The following is an 18,056-nucleotide window of genomic DNA, read 5'->3' on the forward strand; positions in this document are numbered from 1 at the left end:
GGGCGGTGCGGGGCGGCGGGCGCACGGCGCGGGGCTGGGCGCACGTCGAGGGCTGCGGCCACCGTTCAGGGCACGGCCACCGGCTGCGGGTCGCGATCAAGGTGGCCGGACAGAGGTCGCGCTGTCGGGAGGGCTAAGGTGAGTTCGGGGGCGAGGGGTTGCTGGGTTCCCAGAGAGGAGAAAGGCGCCGAGGTTAGCCATCCAGTCCTGGGTCCTGGGCTGTCGGCTGAGACACCACCACAAACTTCCTGAGCCCGGGAGAGGGCGGGGGCTGGTTAGGGACAGATTTGCAAGCCCCTCTCTCCAGCGAGGGCTGCAGGTTCAGGAAGGAAATTGGGGCAGCGATTATGGGCTCCCATCCGGGCTTTGGGACCCCACACACGCTCTGCGGAGGGTGGGGGTGCTGGAGAGACTCCTGTGCCGTGGGATGGCGGGGCTGGTGTGGGCCTGAGGGCTGCTCCAGGGGGCCAATTTGTGGAGGACACGGTAGCTAGGGATTAAGTGTGTGTGTTTGGGAGGCATCTTGGGTGGGGGTCCCAGGGTCTGTGATCCTGGAAGTTCTAGAGTGGCTGGGTGGCCAGGGTGCCAGTTTCAGACTGGACTAGCCCGTGACTAGGGAACTCTAGTTTCTCTCTGTGAAGCCAGCTTGGGGGTCCAGGTGGGCTGGGGTCTGGGTTCTGGGCTCCCTGCAGGGCAGTGGAACCTGTCTGTGAAACAAGCTTGTGTGGGGAAAAAAGACTGGGAGTAAACTCTAAAATATGGACTCCTTCTGAGAGCAAAGGCAGCCCTGGAGCCCCAGAATATAGGGAGGTGATGGGGAACCAGTGGACAGAGGATGGGAGGGGCTTCAGGGCCTGGGCTGTGTGGGACAGAGGTTGTTTATGAACTGGCTGCTCCCATGATGAGGACCCACCGAGGTGGGGCAGGATGTATGGAAAGGAAAGTTAAGGACAGGAGGGGCCTCAGGAGGCCATTTCTGTCACCCCTGCCCCAGTCTCCCCACCCTGCAGCTTCCCACTGGTCCCTCTCCTGGGGGACTTCTCTCCAGAGACAGACTGAAGCAGCCCTTTGGGATCTCTGATCTGTCCCTTCGGCCCCGGTTGGCTCAATCTCTGGCTTGGACGAAAGCGTGTGGCCTCCCTTTGCCTGCTGACAGAGTTCCATTAAAGTGCCAGCAGCATGCTGAGCAGAGAGCAGTGGGTGGGAGAGGCTGGGTCCCAGTGTAAGGCAGCCTATGGGGGAGAGAGGGGAAATGTAAAGATCTGGGTGGGTTCTTTGTCCTAACAGGCAGAGGACAGGTATGTGCAGAGCCCTGAAATCCAGCAATACCCCTTGCCCCCAGTATGCGGGGGGGGGGGGGGGGGGGGCATAAGTACCCAGCTTTAACACCCCCACCCCAGGAAGAGATCTTCAGAGAATTCTCTCCAAAAGACAAGAAACCCCAGGTTTTTGTGAGTCTGGGGATATCTGGGATGGGAATCTCCGGTTTTGAGTCCCGACTCAGCCACACCCTGTCCTGGTCCCCAGACCTGTCAGGAGTCAGAGTGAAACTGAAGATTAGAGGTTGATACAAGGTCAAGGGCTAGGGGTCCTCTGTCCTTGGGCAAGGATAGGGATGAGTCCATGGGCAGGGTTAAGGATCTGTCTGTGGGTAGGGTCGGGGTCAGGCTGGTTTAGCCTGTGCTTATAGCCAGGAAATGAAGTTACTTTCTGTGTAAATCAAACTACCCCACCCAATTATTCTCAAACCCATAAGCATTAGCAGTCTGAAATTAGTGGGCCCCTAGGGCAGGATCTGTCTCCTCCCGTTTCCAACTGTGGACTCTGCCCAAGACATAATTTTTGGGAGCTGAGGTTGTCCTGAGCCCCACGGTCAGCACTCTCCTTAAATGTTTCTGGGTGTGTGTACATGGTGAAGGAAGTCCCAAAGACAGATAGATGGGGCTGCTACCCCCCTTTTACTTCCACCTATCAAGGAATCAGCAGGATCCTCTTTCTTTAACAAATTGATTCTGGTCCTCCTGCCCTCCCTAAAGAAAGAAGAATGACTAGAATAAAACTCTCAATAAGACCAAAATCTTCTAACGAGAGAAAATTCAGAATCCACAACACGATGGTAAAGAACACTGCGCACATCTGTCCAACTCCCTGCCTTTATCAACAACCTTTTTTTACCTGGACTTGATCCTCATAAGTCCTTTGTGTGAACCATTTTGCAGGAAAGGCACTGAGGCATAGACAGGCAACAGGATGCATGCCAGTCAAGTGCCATAACAAGCCCTTGCCAGCCCTGAGACCCCAGTGGAGGGCACTCCGTGAATCACACACTCAGAAATGGCAGGTAACGGAACCAGCTTCAGACAGCTGGGGAGATTACAGGCATCCAATGTGGATGTGGAATCCAACTTAGAGTGATGACTCCTGACTCTTTTTTTCCTGGTGGTTCTAGATTGTTTCTCCTCCAGACATAAGAGTCTTGGTCCAAAAAAGCCATTCATTCCTTCAACAGTGTTTCCCCAGCACTTAGCTCAGAACCCCACACAAAGAAATGCTCAATAAGTTTTTGCTGAAGAATTGAAACAATGTACAAACAGGGCTGCCAGCCTCCCCCTTGTGGCCTTGATCCAACCTGTGCTGGTAAATATTTTACAGTCAACTCTTCAAGAGGGACAAAACCCCATTTTGTAGTGTTTGCCAATTTCTGTGGTGTAAATGCTCCCACCGTGGCTGATTGAAAGCTGCCAATGTGATATCAGTGAGTTCAGAATTGGGAAGAGATGCACAGAATCAGTTCTTGCCCGCTGGTGGGAACCAGCTCTCCAGCGCGCCCCTCCATCACCCTGAGCTGGGCTCCTGTCCCTGGATCTCAAGGCCCATACCCACCCTCTCTATTTGCTTTTCCTTTTCTCAGTATCACCCAGCTAGCAGCTCTATGAGTGCCAACGACCAGGCCCTATCTTTCCCCTGATTCTGATTCCTGGGCATCCAACTGTGCACCTCCGATGACAGCAAGATTGAGTGTGTCTGGAAATCTCCGTGGTGCTGGCCCTGCAGGGGTATCCTGGACATGTATGGGTGTCTGTGCATGACAGGACGGGGTTGTGTGAACTGTGAGTGAGCAAGGGTGTGTACATGGGTGTGTTCTGCCTGCGTTCTGTTAGCAAAACTTCCTGACCAGTCAGTCCACTGACTACAGAGAGGGAGTAGGCTCTGGGCAGCCCCCAGTTTTGTTTAGAGGGACCGCCATGTGCACTGAGGACCGTGGCATTGGTGATCCGAAGACTGGCCCAAGGACAGTTGAGCACACTTCTCAAACTTGAATGTGCACCAACCCCCTGGGGATCTTGTTAAAATGCAAGTTCTGACTCAGCAGGTCCGAGGCAGGGGCTAAAGCTCTGCATTTCTAACAAGCTCCCAGAGGATCCGATGCTGCTGTCCTGAGACCACACTGAGTAACGGAGCTGTTGACCTGTAGGACTGTGTCTCTAACCTGGGCCGCAGAACGTCACCAACACAAGTTCAAGTTCCTCCCATCTTAGAAAAGAAAACCCTTCCTCCCCTCCTCAAGCTTTAAGTTCCTTCAGTGATTGCCTGCGAATCAGCTCCTGATCCCAGCCACCTTCCTGGAAGTGCTAGCTAGCCCCACTCTCTTACCCTCTGTTTGCTCCTCACCTAGGCTTACCTGCCACCCACCCCATTTCCATCATTCCACCAAAATGCGTCCCTGGACCATTCATACAGGCGTTTCCAGTCTCATCTAACCACCTCTAGAGGCATTTAGCCTCACGCCTTTCTCTTACCAAGATCTTCATGAAACCATAGCAGGCATCTCGGTCTCCTCAGCGAGCCCACTTTCCACTAATCCACATTTGTGTGCAGGTTCTCCTCACTTCCTTTCTCCCACTCTACTCTCTGCCAAGCCTCGCATGACAATGACCCCCAAACACACATCTCCACTTCAGCTTCTCCCTGACTTCTAGATCGCATATCCTCTGGCTCCTTGCTCTGTCCTTTCAGCAGTTTCAGAACTGCACTCAGAACATTGCCCCCTTTCCCCTGCCAGCCTGCCCTTCTCCAGTATTCTTCATCTCACCATCCATCTCCTCGCCTGAATCAGAGAATGTCATCCTTGACACCTTCTTCCTCATCCCCCACATCCAATCCAGTCATCCTCCATCAGCCCTGTTGGTTTTAACCTCTAACAAGTCTCAAGACACACAGCCATTGAGCTCCTGCTTCCATGTTGTCCCACTCTAAGCCACCCCCCCACACCCCCCGCCCCCCCCCCCACCCCGTGCAGCCAGAGGGACTTTTGAAAATGAAATTTAGTCATGCCCCCACCTCCACTCCACCACTTCAAACCTTTCAAGATTTGCAGTTGTCCTTCATGTAAAACCAAATCTAAACTAGGGTCCTCAGGGGCCTGCCTGCAGGGTCAGGCCAGCCAGCCCTCTCTGCAGCCTTACCATGCTCCCTTTTCTGCCCCACTTGTATCCAGCTGTGACCTTGAAAGCATCCTTTGGAATCTCAAATTCACTTGGGTGATTATCTGGTTATAACCAGCTTTCCCACTAGGCTGTGGGCCCTCGGGGCAGGGACAGTGTCTCTGGGTCTCTAACGGCCCCCAGCGTCTGGCACAGAATGGGTACTGACAACATTTAGGAGCATCCAACAAAGCAACTGTTAATACCTTTTTGAGACAAGCTGGACCTGTGCGACTGAGCATTAGATGAGATTAAGGAATTACTATTAATTTTGTTACACATGATAATGGTGTTGTGGTGACGTTTTTTGTGTTTTTTTTTAGGTCTTTATCTGTTGGAGAGACACTGAAGAATTTATAGGTGAAACAATATAACATCTGGGATTTGCTTCAAAGCACTCCAGCCAAAAGTAAATAAATAAAATAAATAAACATTCAATGAGGGAACAAAGGAACAAATAAAAGCCATTCTTCTGCTTGTCTGTTCCTGTTCACAGCCACAGGGCCTGCAAAGATGCTGGCTGTCCCGGAGCTGGGCCTGCAGGGACTGTACATCGGTAAGACCCCCTCATCTCGGCACTGAGCCATCATTCCACTTGCTCCAGCACTGAGATTCACCCCAGGCTGTCCACGGGAGCCTTTCCCAGAGAGGTTCCTGAGTGTGTGTGTGTGTGTGTGTGTGTGTGTGTGTGCAGGGAGGATTGGTGCACACAAGACTGCATGTGAGTGTAGGTGCACATGTGTGTACAGAACACATCCATTTGCAGTACCCCCTGCATGTCTATTAGTGTGTGTGCGCAGAGCAGGTCTGTGTGCGCAGGACATACTGTGAATGTGTGTATGTGTCTGTTTGCCTGTGGGCTGGTCTGTGCACAGGGCCTTGTATGAGAGTGTGTATGTCTGCAGGTGGGTCTGTGTGCACAGAATTCTCTGTGTGTGTGCCTGTGCATCTGCCCGTGGCCTGATCTGAAAGCAGGCTCCGGGTTCTCTGCAGGGGTGGGAGGCCAGGAGGCAGGAGGGACACTCCTCAGGAAGTCCACTCACAAAGACCTGGCGGGCCGGGCCTTCCTTCCTGCCTCCCTTCCCAGGCTCAAGCCACAGCAACTTGGCCCCTCAAACTGGAGCTGGTGGCAGGGCCCAAGGCCACGCTGGCTGCCTGAGAAAAGGGAGCCCTGGGGGTGTGACTGTCATGTCCCTACCCCTCCAGCATTCAAGACAGACTCCAGCCCTGTCCAGGCACTTTCTAGAGTCCCCCTCATAGCTGGGCCCTCACATGTGACCCCAAGGCCAGGAAGGGCTGGGACCTGTTAGGGCCACAGGGCAGGGCAGACACTGAGGGAGCGTAGGCTCTGGCCCTGGCTCAGCCTGCAGCCAGACAGACCAGTTTGCTTTGTCTATGGTTCTTCACACCAGACTCCATCAGCCTCCCAGTCCCCATGTGTGAATCTCAGGGAACCCCAGTCTCCCTCACAGGGGCCTTTGCAAAAGCTAGTGTGGTGGTGATAGGCCAGCAGCCCACACCTGGGGTATATCTAGCCAGGCAGTCCCCTGAGCTGCCTGAGTCTCCAAACCAGGTTTTAGGCTGCTTTCCAGGGGCTGCACTGCTTCCTCCCACCAAAGGTCCAGCTCAGTCCTGGGCCTGTGAGAGGATCTCAGTTGGGCCTCCTGCCCCGCCAGTGCTGGCTGCAGCTGTATGTGTGTTGTATGTGTGTGTGTGTAGTGGGGGAGCCTTGAGACCCAACTGCCTAGTGTTGTGGACACCCCTCAGCTCCGGGCTAGGCTGGGGGAGGTGCTGCTCCACCTTGATCCTCACCAGACAGCCAGCTGGGCCTGTCCTTGGCCCTTGGTGGGGAAGGGAGGGGGGCTACGCCCTCAGGTTCTGATTAGAACCATGTGGCTGAACTCTAGGGAGCGGGGAGCAGTTAGGTCTATAGTTCCCCCACCTTTTCTGGTTTCTCCACCCTCCACCCCACCCCAGGAGCTTACCTGCCCCATTTCTTCTGCCCTTCTGTCTCTGGATTCAGTCTCCCTGGCCCCCACAACACTTCTGTCTCTCCCCTCTGCTGCTCTGTTTGAGAGGTGCTGGGGGAGACCGACAGGAGTCCCAGGTGAGGCATAGGTTATCCTCCAGAGATGGTTGCCTCTAACTGATAATGGGCCCTCAGCCTGCCCCTGCCTCAGTCACATCCTTCATCCCCACCCACTCAGTTAATCCCCCTTCCCCAGCAGGGCACCCCTTGCCTTAGCCCAGCCAGGACTGATGGGAGAGCTTCCCAGGCCTGGGGCCCAGCCACCAGCCCCCTACCCTGACTGTGCCACAGTGATTTGCCCTCTCTTTGCAGGCTCCAGCCCAGAGCGGTCCCCCATTCCCAGCCCACCCGGCTCCCCAAGGACCCAGGAGAGCTGTGGCATTGCTCCTCTCACACCCTCGCAGTCTCCAGTAAGCCGAGTGGGAATCTGGGTGGTATGGAGGGGGTGGTGCTTCAGAGAACGAGGCCTGGTGTCTGGCAGAGTCCTGGCAGGGCCTGACCTGTGCTGAGTGCCCCCCTGCCTCTGTCCCAGCACACTCCAGTCATGCCCCCCCACAGAAGGGTTAACCTCAGGTGACCTTGGACAACAGGGGTAACAATTGTAATGAGGTGAGCTCCACATACTACCTCCCAAACACCACCCTTACAGGAGACAAACAGGAGCCGTTGTAGCTAGCCAGCCTGGGGCAGGTAGACTTCTGAGCATATCGATTTTTAGGGTCCTCAAAGCACTGGGCCTCCCAGAGTTGCTCCCCCTTCTGTCAACTACGGCCCCACCTGAATACAAGTTATATCTGGGGAAGAAGAGATATGTTGCTAAAAAATAGTTTGGAAATTACTAGCTTGAAGTATCTTGGACATAACCCTCCCCTAAGCTCCCTGGGTCACCCCACCCCAGATGGCCTCACTCTAGTGATTCAGCCTAGTAACCCTCTTGTTCTCAGGGAGCCCGGGCCTGGTCTGGGAGAAGGTAGGGACTATTCTGGGCACTTGCATTGGACCTCTCTTCTCTGCCACAAAACTAACAGTCTGGTTGTGTTGCTGTGGCCACAAAGATCAAGAGGGTCAAACATACACAGGTCCATGTGCTATGAAGCTGCCAGGAGGAGCATAATTGCTCCCAGCTGGCCCCAGCTGTGAGATGGTGTGAGATGGGGGTGGGGCACAGGCAGTGCAGACAGAAGTGGGCAGAGAACCAGAAGCAAGAAAGCAGGAACTTGAGCCAAAAGCTGCACAGGGCTATCTGAGAGGCATCTCCAGGGCTCAGCCTGGAGCCTGGGAAGGGAGGGGAGCCCAGGCTGGCAGGTGTGGGGGGGTGGACCAGGGCTGTCTGGACCACAGCCAGGGGAGGGGCAGGGCTCCCATGTGCAGTGAGCCTGGCCCTTGGGCTGCTCCCTGATTCTAGGTCTTGTACTTGCAGAAGCCTGAGGCCCGAGCCCCTCAGCAGGCCCAATTCTCCGTGGTAGTGGCCATCGACTTCGGCACCACATCCAGTGGCTATGCCTTCAGCTTTGCCAGTGACCCTGAGGCCATCCACATGATGAGGTGAGGGCAGCTGGGCTAGGAGGTGGGGCTAGGGCAGTTGTCCTCACACCCTGGGATGGGCCTGGTCCCAGAAGTACTGTCACTGAGGAGACATGGGGTATGCTCAGAGCTCCTTCCACCCCTAGTCTGGGCTCTCTGCTGAGGCAAGAAGTTTGAAGATGGCCCCATACTTGGGCCCCCAGCCTCAACTGGAGCAGCTCCCTGTACTCTGCAGGAGATGCTGGGCTCTATTTTTAACTTTTTAAAAATGTATTCAGATAAACATACAATAAAATAAACAAATCTCTTTCTGGGCTTGCACACACACAATATATGCATATATATGTGGGTGTTTTTTTTAACTTATTCTTTTTATTTTTTAAATTTTTATTGGAGAATATTGGGGAACAGTGTGTTTCTCCAGGGCCCATCAGCTCCAAGTCAAGTTGTCTTTCAGTCTAGTGGAGGGTTCAGCTCAGTTCCAAGTCCAGGCACCGTTTTCAATCTTTAGTTGCAGGGGGCGCAGCCCACCATCCCATGTAAGAATTGAACCAGCAACCTTGTTGTTGAGACTCACGCTCTAACCAACTGAGCCATCCGGCCACCCCAACATATATATGATTTTTTTTTTAATTAAAAGTGGATATCACTCAATTTGCCTTGTTTTAAACTTTCAACATTATTTTGTAGACATTTCATGTCAATACATAGAGCTACCACTTTCTTTTAACAGTTGCATAGTACTCCACAGTAAGGATGTGTCATAATTTACCTGTTCTTCTACTGATAGTTTTTTTTTGGGGGGGGGCAGTTTCCTCTAATTTTTCACTATTACAAACAGTGCTGCAACGAACCTCCTTCCTTGAAAACTTGTGCTGGGATTTCTATGGGGTAGATTCCTAGAGGCAAATTCCTGGGTCCAGCATCTCAAATGAAAAACAAGGATGTAAAGTATCAGATAGTTAACTGAGTTGACAAATCACACCGTTGTCGGAAAGAGGTGTTCGAAAAATCCATTCTGATGTTCAAAGAAATGTTCAAACAAAACATTTGGTTGGAACACTCCCTCCAGGCCTCCAGACCTGATCCTTTGAACGTATTTTAGTGGGGCTGCAACCAGTAGGTGGAGCTATAGAAGACGCCAAAGTTCCCAGCCCAAACTGGCACGGAAGATTAGGGGGTTTCCCTAGGGTCTGGGAGGCTAGACGGAAGGGTGGATGGAGAGACAGACAGAAGGATCACTGCGCCAAAGATACAAGGATTGACCTTTGTAAACTCAGACTGCCCTTCCCCTTTTTCTGCTCCCTTCACATCCACATGAGGCCACAAAGACTCTGGGCATTTACAGCCCTCTAGGAGTCAGCAGCTGAGGCCATGCTGGGGCCGAAGACACATGAAGGGACACTGTCTCTATCCTGTGGAGGTGATAGTCATAAGAAGTCATTGGGGGACATCCTGGCCTCCTCCCAAGCCCTCCCCACCCCTGGCAGCCACCAAGTCCCGTCATTTCTGTCTCTGATATCTCTGGAGTACCCATCCACTTCTCTCAATGGCCACCAGCCCTAAGTTCAACCCCACCCTCTCTCACTTGGATGGTTTTTCTTTTCTGGCCTCTCTCCCCTCCAGTCTGTCCCCATGTCATGCCTCTTCACTCCCCAACTTAAAACCCACCAAGATAGAATTCTGATATGGCATTTGATGTTCTTCCTTAGCTGTCCTTAACACTCCTGTATTTTCTCCTGCTCATATTGAGCCAACCTACAGCTAGTTCTCCTGCTCTTTCACACCTCTAAGCATTTGTACATGCTGTTCCTTCTGCCTGGATTCCCAGTTCCTTCCCCAAGAGGCTGCAGTGGTGAACAGAGGGGTCAAGGCACCAGGGAAAGCAGAGGAAGAACAGGAAGGATTTCCCAGGCCAGTGAACTGGGCAGGAAGTTCTGGGTGAAGGTCCAGATGCACCTGTGAGGAGGGAGGTTTGGAATCTCGTTCAGGTTTGAGGGGACCTGCCAGAGGTGCAATCAACGAGCGTAGCTGCTGAGGTGGGCCAGATTGGAATGTCATGTATGCTTTGAAGGAGCTTGGCTGTGGAAGATGGCCTAGAGGAGGGCAAACCAGCTGGCTGAGAGAAGGACTCTGGTAGGGTGCTGGAGAGACACCAGGAAGCCAGACCCAGGCAGATGGATGGATGATGGCTTGCTGCTGTGTGTTTAAGGTGCAGGGAGGCGAAGTCAAGTGGTATACCTCATGGGAGTGGGAGCTGAGAATGTTGGATGGATCCTTTGGTCCCATAGATAGGGAGGATCCCAAGAGCAGCACTCATGGAGATTTAAGTGGATGCCAAACACCATCTTCACAAAACCCTAAGAGGCAGGTACTATTATTATTTCCATTTTACAGATGGGAAAACAGACGGGGGGAGGCTCAGTGGCCTACCAAGGTCACACAGCTCATCCCAGAGCCATCACCAACCCCACCAAGGGAGGGTTGCTGCTCACCCCACTGATAGCCCTTCCTCTCCGCAGGAAATGGGAGGGCGGGGACCCAGGTGTGGCCCACCAGAAGACGCCCACCTGCCTGCTGCTGACTCCGGAGGGCGCCTTTCACAGCTTTGGCTACACCGCCCGCGATTACTACCACGATCTAGACCCTGAGGAAGCGCGGGATTGGCTCTACTTCGAGAAGTTCAAGATGAAAATCCACAGCGCCACTGTGAGTCACATTGCGGCTCAAGACCGGCCGCAGCCAGGGGGCGGGGCCAGGAGGGGAGAGGCGGGGCTAATGGAGGTGGGCAAAGTTAAAAGGTGAGGAGGGGCGGGATAGAGGAGTGGCTAAGGGGGCGGAACTTAGACGTAAGGAGATTGAAGCGGGTGGAGGAGTGCGGTTAGAGGAGCGGGGAGGTAAAGAAGGGCTGGGGACAGAACTATTGTGAGATTGGAGCCAGAGTGGGATGGCCAAAGAAGGGAAGCACCAGGAAATAGGGAGATTTTAAGAGAGAGGTCGTCCGGAAATGGGGGCAGAGCTATGGCCGCCTGCAGAGTCACCCTGTGTCCCTGCCAGGATCTCACCTTGAAGACCCAGCTGGAGGCAGTAAATGGAAAGAAAATGCCTGCCCTGGAGGTGTTCGCCCATGCCCTGCGCTTCTTCAAGGAGCACGCCCTTCAGGTGCACGGCCCCATCCCTGCAGACGGGGGATCACCCCCAGACCTACCTTTCCCCTCAGCCCATTCCCTGCCCAGCTGATGGGCAGCCACGGTTAGATGTCATCTCCAATCCCCAGACTTCCTGTCTGGTACAGCCTGTGCTGCCCCTACAGGTGTTGGTGGAGGGGGGAATGTTAAGGATTTTTCCAGTTCTGCTGGGAAGTCCTTCCTGAGGCTTGATTAGTTTCAACAGCTCCCACTGAGGGCTGGAGACACCCCCCTAACCCAAGCCAGATGTTCCCCTCACTGTCCCCTCTTGCTCCAGGAGCTGAGGGAGCAGTGCCCATCGCTGCCAGAAAAGGACACTGTGCGCTGGGTGTTGACGGTGCCCGCCATCTGGAAACAGCCCGCCAAACAGTTCATGCGGGAGGCTGCCTACCTGGTGAGGCCTGCAGGCGAGCAGTGGACGTTGCTCTGGAGGGCCACAGAGATGGTCCCATATCCTCATTCACCCCACCACTACTTGGGACCACAGAGTCATAGTGTAAAGACCTCCAGTCTTCCCCTGCTGGGCATTTTGGAGGGTTGTTGCCACCAGAAGGGGGGTGGGCCTGCAGGAACAGAGGGCTGAGGGACCCAGGTACAGCCCAGGCTAGCTTAACCTGTCTTAAATCAGGTTTCCCAGAAGCAGAGCCCAAGATGGGGATTCTTGTGCATTGGTCTACTGAAGAAGGGCTCTCAGGAGAAAGGGGGTGAGGGAAGCAAGACAGGAGAAAAAGCTGAGCAAAGATGTGGTCTCATCTGGAGTCTAGCCTCAGCCTGATCCCATGGAGAGCTCTGGAGGGAAAGTTGTACCGCGAAGTTGGCTAGTGAGGTAAAGGGGCGAGCTTTTTGTGCATCCATATCAGTGTGTCACTGGTTGCTGAGGTTGGCGGGGGGACCTCTTCAAGCAAAGTGGTTCCCATTTGGCTGAGGGCAATTCTGCAGAGAAGGGTGCAGCTGTGAGCCAACACTCCCAGTAGCTGGGCAGGGCACCGAGAACGTCCATTTTGGCCTGCATCCGTATTTTCAGGAGCACCACCACCACCATGGCCACTGTAAGTTCTTGAGCACAGGAAATAGGACTATGAAACTAAGGAGGGAGGTGATCTGGGCCAATGTTTGCTGATTTTCCTACCATAAAAAATACAAGTTTGGAGAAAGGATGGGTGCAGCTCAGGTACCCCCTTCTCCAGTGAAGATGTGGGGAGAAAGAGGGACACAGACTTCCAGAGCCAGACTCATTGCTTGTTCCTGTCTCTGGGGCCTTGGGGGACACCATCGGACCTATAAAAGGGATCTTGGGCTTGCCTATAGAGCCCTTGGAGGACACCGTGGGCCAGGCATGCCCTAGGTGCCTCTGCTTGTCACTAGAAGGAGCTAACCCTGAGCTTAGTGGGCATCTCCCTACAGAGACCATGATGAAAGCAAAGCTGTGCCCAGCCAGAACAACCCCCACCACCACCGTAGTGCCCCTCCCAGTGCTGGTTTACCCATCCTGCTTCCTCCCACACTTCCCTGGCTGCCTGCTCAGGAAGGGCTGGCCCTGGGCAGGAAGTCTCAATACCCACCCATCCCCATGCCCCACCTGCTCAGAATCCAGGGAAACCCACAAAACCGTAAAGTACTTCCCATGGGGATCCCCTGTCCTAATGCAGGAAGTAACAGATCCGAAGTGTTTTTCTCCCCCCCCCCCCCCCCAGCTGGCCTATTTTGGTGCCTGAAATTTCCCTGTTAAGAGTTTCCTTCCTCTTACATTAGATTCCCCAGGAACAAAGTTCTTCTGGGAGTGGGGAAGCCTGTGGCTACTGTCTGGACACCAGCTCAGTGGAGGAAGAGGGTTCAGTGAGCCAAAAGGTCACTGATCTCCTCTGATCGATGGTCTGCCCATTATGCCCTCTCCCTGCCTCACCCCCCACACATACTATGCTAGAGTCTCATTAATACCCTCAGCCAGTGCCCAGCTGACCGGCCCTACCCTGTGAAGGGGAACTTGCTGCAGCCCGGGCCACCTTGGACAGCTCAGATGGGCAAATCCCAGGTGCTCTAGGTTTTGATTATGTCTAGGGTCTCTTCCTGCTGGGCAACCCCATGGTGTCCTTGGCAATGGCCATACCCCTCCCCAGTCTGGTCACAACGTGGCTGTGAGACAGCTCCAACTTTGTGCAACATGGGTAGCGTGTGATAGGAGGTAGGAGCCCCACAGGCCCCAGTTGCCTGCCCTGGGTGCCATCTTAGGTGTGACAGCCCGTGGTGCTTCTGGCCCTGCCCACCACCCATCCCCAGGCTGGCCTGGTATCTAGAGAGAATGCAGAGCAACTACTCATCGCCCTGGAGCCTGAGGCCGCCTCTGTCTACTGTCGCAAGCTGCGTCTGCACCAGCTCCTAGACCTGAGCAGCAGGGCCCCAGGCAGGGGGCGCCTGGGTGAGCGCCGCTCCATTGACTCCAGCTTCCGGCAAGGTGAGCCGCCTCCAGTGGTGGGCTTGGAGGCAATCGCTCTTGGAGAGTCAGAGGTCACTGAGACCAGAGTCTCAGCCACATCCAGCATGAAGGGGAGGCCCCCCTATTCTGGAGGAGCCCAAACTGGAGAGTAGAAACATCCCAGGTGGAGTTCAGTCTGAGGGAGGAGACACAGCCCTGAGCTGCGAGAGCCCAGTCTGAGGGCAGAAGTTTTACCCTGCCCTAGGGGCGCACTGTCTGAAGAGGGTAGTACTCAGCCCAGCCCTGAGTATGGGGGTCTAGGGAAACAGCCTCCCCTGGTCGGGGAGGGTGGTGCTTGGGTACTGACAAAGGAGACATCAGCCCCCACTCTGAGCCGATGGAGGAGGTCTTCAGGAGTTTTCCCCTAAACAGCCCCTGAATCAGCTGTCCCCCCCCCCATATCAGCCCCAAGGTCCTGTTGCCAGGACCAGGCACTGAGACAGTCAAGATCAACTTTGTTCCCACCCACCCACCCACCCCCCGCCCCCATGCTATCTCCATGACTGGGAGAGGTTCCAAGTCCTGGGCTCCCAAATTCCCCTAAGACCTCCTCAGCACACACACAGCTCCTTCAAACCCTCTAACCTAGATTTTGCCACTGCCTGAGCCCTCCTGCATTAAGGGAAGGCTCCGCAGCCAGAAATGCTTCCCCTCAGCTGTTGGTTACAGCACCTGAGATTATCCTATCATGTTTCTCTGGACTCTTTGGGGTTCAGCACTGCCCTCTCCCAGTTAGGAGTGGAGCAGCAGTTTCCAGGGCACTGGCTGCTCCAGGTGCTCATGGAAAGCATTGGCAGGAGGATGGAGATTGAGTGTTGTAGCTGAGGCACCTCCTAACCTCACTGTCTGGCTGTCCCTCAACCCCCCAGCCCGTGAGCAGCTGCGAAAGTCCCGCCACAGCCGTACATTCCTGGTGGAGTCGGGGGTCGGAGAGTTGTGGGCAGAGATGCAAGCAGGTGGGGCGACCGGGAGATGACGGGATATGTCTTGGGCCCTACGGGACACCATATACTGATGGGGGGTAAGGGAACATCAAGAAGTTGGCTCCAGCCCTTAGAAAGCCCTCCCTTCTCCATCCGCTGTACCTAACCTGGCAGCCTCCTCGGTCACCTGCATCCCCACCTCACTCGGCCACGCCCCTAACTCACGCCACTCGGGTTATCTTCCGATGGAGTTGCAGAGCCCTGGACCATTCCCCCCCCCACCCCACCCCCACACACACACACCTTGTGCCTCTACCTGGTGGCTTGAGGTTCAAATACCTGAAGCCTCTCACACACCCCCACCACCGCAAGCAGGGCTGGGCACCTGGGGCTGGGCCAGAGGCTGGGTGACTCCGGAGAGGGCTCAGGGCTAAGGGTGCAAGGCAGGCTTCGAGTGTGTGTGCCCACACTGGCTGTCACAGGAGACCGCTACGTGGTGGCCGACTGTGGCGGGGGCACAGTGGACTTGACAGTGCACCAGCTGGAACAGCCCCACGGCACCCTCAAGGAACTCTACAAGGCGTCTGGTGAGTAGCCAGCGCCCTTGGTACCCAGCCCACCAATGCCTCCTAGCAGTGGGGTCTGCACTGAGGTACCCTTTGCTCCCTGCCCCACCCCAGGCGGCCCGTATGGCGCGGTGGGCGTGGACCTGGCCTTCGAGCAGCTTCTGGGCCGCATCTTCGGTGAGGACTTCATTGCCATCTTCAAAAGGCAACGGCCAGCAGCCTGGGTAGATCTAACCATCGCCTTCGAGGCCCGCAAACGCACTGCAGGCCCGCACCGTGCCGGGGCGCTCAACATCTCACTGCCTTTCTCCTTCATCGACTTCTACCGCAAACAGCGAGGCCACAACGTGGAGACTGCCCTGCGCAGGAGCAGGTGGGCGGGGCATCGCGGGTTCAAGCAGGGTGTGCACATGGGGAACGCCCCTACAAACAAGGGTGTGGGTCCCAGGGGCCAATGGGAGTGTGCCTAATCCGCCACTCGCGCACGTCAGGCCAGCTTCTTCGGCGGCAGGGGGAGGAGCAAGAGAATCATGGGCGGGGGTGGGGGGGGGGGCGGAGGCCTGTCTCCACCCCGGGTCCACACACACACACACACACACACACACACACCAGCCAATGCGCCATGGGACCTCAAGCCTGCAACAGAAGCAGGCAAAATCCCCTGAGAGAAGGGCTGGGATGACACAACGTGCTGTCTGCCCAGGACCCTGACCCATGGGTCTGTGCCCCCTTCGCCTACAGCGTGAACTTCGTGAAGTGGTCCTCACAGGGGATGCTCAGGATGTCTTGCGAGGCCATGAATGAGCTCTTTCAGCCCACAGTCAGCGGGATCATCCAGCACATAGGTGAGCACCTGAGCTCCGGTCCTCCACCCCCACATACACACCAGATGTGGGAATAACTCTCCCTATTAGTGCCTGGAAACCTCCACACAGCCATACTCTGGAACCAGACCCAGAATCATCTGGAACACCTGGAGGACGCAGTGCGTTGGGGATTAAGAGCTAGGAGGGATGATGTGTAGTCTTGCCAAGTTAAAGAATCTCTACTGCCTCTCTGAAGTATCTAGAGAGTGAGTACAATGTCTTGCACGCGGTAGGCAGTAGGCATTTAGCAGGTATAAATGTGTATCCTTTCAGGCCCTGCATGGCGGGGGTGGGGGGGAGAGGTGTAGTATTGGCGAGGCAGAGCCCACGAGGATCTCCAGGAGCCCTCAGTGAAAGCGCTCAGTGTTTTTCTTCATCAGAACCGATCGACCATTTTATAGTTTAAATGGCTAGTTTCTAATTGCCAGGAGGGCACAGGCAGGTGAAGGGGAGGTGCCAGTGGCAGCATAATGGTGGCCTCAGTGGCTCACTCTCCCTCTCTTCCCCTTCCCTCCTCTTTACCCGCCCGTCCACCCCATCCTGCAGAGGCACTGCTGTCTCGGCCTGAGGTGCAAGGCGTGAAGCTGCTGTTCCTGGTGGGCGGCTTTGCTGAGTCAGCGGTGCTGCAGCACTCGGTGCAGACTGCACTGGGTCCCCGCGGCCTGCGCGTGGTGGTCCCGCACGACGTGGGCCTCACTATCCTCAAGGGTGCGGTGCTGTTCGGGCAGGCGCCGGGCGTGGTGCGGGTGCGCCGCTCGCCACTCACGTACGGTGTGGGCGTGCTCAACCGCTTCGTGCCGGGGCGCCATCCGCCAGACAAGCTGCTGGTCCGCGACGGCCGCCGCTGGTGCACCGACGTCTTTGAGCGCTTCGTGGCCGCAGAGCAGTCGGTAGCCCTGGGCGAAGAAGTGCGGCGCAGCTACTGCCCGGCGCGCCCTGGCCAGCGGCGCGTGCTCATCAACCTGTACTGCTGCGCCGCTGAGGACGCGCGCTTCATCACCGACCCCGGGGTGCGCAAGTGCGGCGCGCTGAGCCTTGAGCTCGAGCCTGCGCCTGCAGACAGCGGCCCCGACGCCGCGGGCGCGCCCGCAGGCCGCCGTGAGATCCGTGCCGCCATGCAATTTGGCGACACCGAGATTAAGGTCACTGCTGTCGACGTCAGCACCAATCGCTCAGTGCGCGCTGCCATCGACTTTCTTTCCAATTGAGGGCGCGCTGACGCGATGTCAGCCCCACTCTGCCCGTCCCCGCCTTTTGGTTCCGGGCTCTGGGGAGCCGGTAGGGGTGGAAGATGGGGGATGAACAATCGTCCTTGTTCTGATGTCCGAGCCCCTTACCCCTTTCCCTGCCCGGGGAGATGAGGTCGCAGGTGGGTGGATAGGGACACATCCAGAGACTGGCTTTGGGATTGGGCCCTGCCAAAGACAGGTCTAGGAGACTGGGCGCGTACACAGGGAACATGTGACTCGGAAGGCAGCATGCACCAAAAGATCGGGCCCGGCCTGAACTGGGGGTGGGGTGGGAGTGGGGGGTAGGGGCAGCAGCAGGTGGTTTGCAGGGCCTGGGACTGAAGGGCCAGTGCACTGATTGTGGGCTCAGCTCACACAGGCAGGCGGGCAGAGCAACGCTGTGCCACAGAAAAATGACTGGAAGCAGACACGAGGGACATGGGCAGTAGGACCTTCCTGGACGCGGTGCTGACCACCCAAGTATGACTGTTAACTGTAGCCTGGGCAGCAGACTAGTGAGGGTACAGGGTGAAGGCACTTATGAAGGGATGTGGGGGTAGCATGCTGGGGGATGGGCTTTCCTTCAGGAGAAATGATCCACTCAATCCCTATCCCAGCGACAGAAAGGGGGCAGTAGGGAGGACAGAGAACAATGAGGACTGGTCTCAAGTGTGCCATTATGCCCTCCCATTACATGCAACAGCCCTCCCTGCTCAAGAACACTAAGGAGGCAATAAAGCATTTATGTTCAAGGTAGAGCCATAGCCTGCTGGT

General features: G+C 55.8%; 1 protein-coding gene across 3 annotated transcripts; it reads left to right on the top strand.

The window, feature by feature from the left end:
* HSPA12B (heat shock protein family A (Hsp70) member 12B) lies at positions 1-18,038 on the top strand. Of its 3 annotated transcripts, XM_019733771.3 has the most exons (15): positions 29-138; positions 2,220-2,341; positions 4,808-4,893; positions 4,981-5,040; positions 6,826-6,923; positions 7,934-8,058; positions 10,560-10,746; positions 11,095-11,199; positions 11,503-11,619; positions 13,503-13,677; positions 14,568-14,654; positions 15,104-15,208; positions 15,302-15,560; positions 15,929-16,032; positions 16,600-18,038. In XM_019733771.3, exons 4-15 carry the CDS (start codon positions 4,998-5,000, stop codon positions 17,259-17,261), a joined length of 2,067 nt encoding a protein of 688 aa, XP_019589330.3. In that variant the 5' UTR covers positions 29-138; positions 2,220-2,341; positions 4,808-4,893; positions 4,981-4,997; the 3' UTR covers positions 17,262-18,038. The 3 variants fall into 3 exon arrangements, with proteins under 3 accessions (XP_019589328.3, XP_019589331.3, XP_019589330.3); XM_019733769.3 differs by lacking the exon at positions 2,220-2,341 and having other exon boundaries at positions 1-138; XM_019733772.3 differs by lacking the exons at positions 2,220-2,341; positions 4,808-4,893 and having other exon boundaries at positions 26-138.
* Positions 18,039-18,056: the final 18 nt, after the last annotated feature.

This window comes from Rhinolophus sinicus, chromosome 13 (assembly GCF_057876585.1).
Source record: "Rhinolophus sinicus isolate RSI-liver-muscle chromosome 13, RSI-T2T, whole genome shotgun sequence".
Taxonomy (NCBI): domain Eukaryota; kingdom Metazoa; phylum Chordata; class Mammalia; order Chiroptera; family Rhinolophidae; genus Rhinolophus; species Rhinolophus sinicus.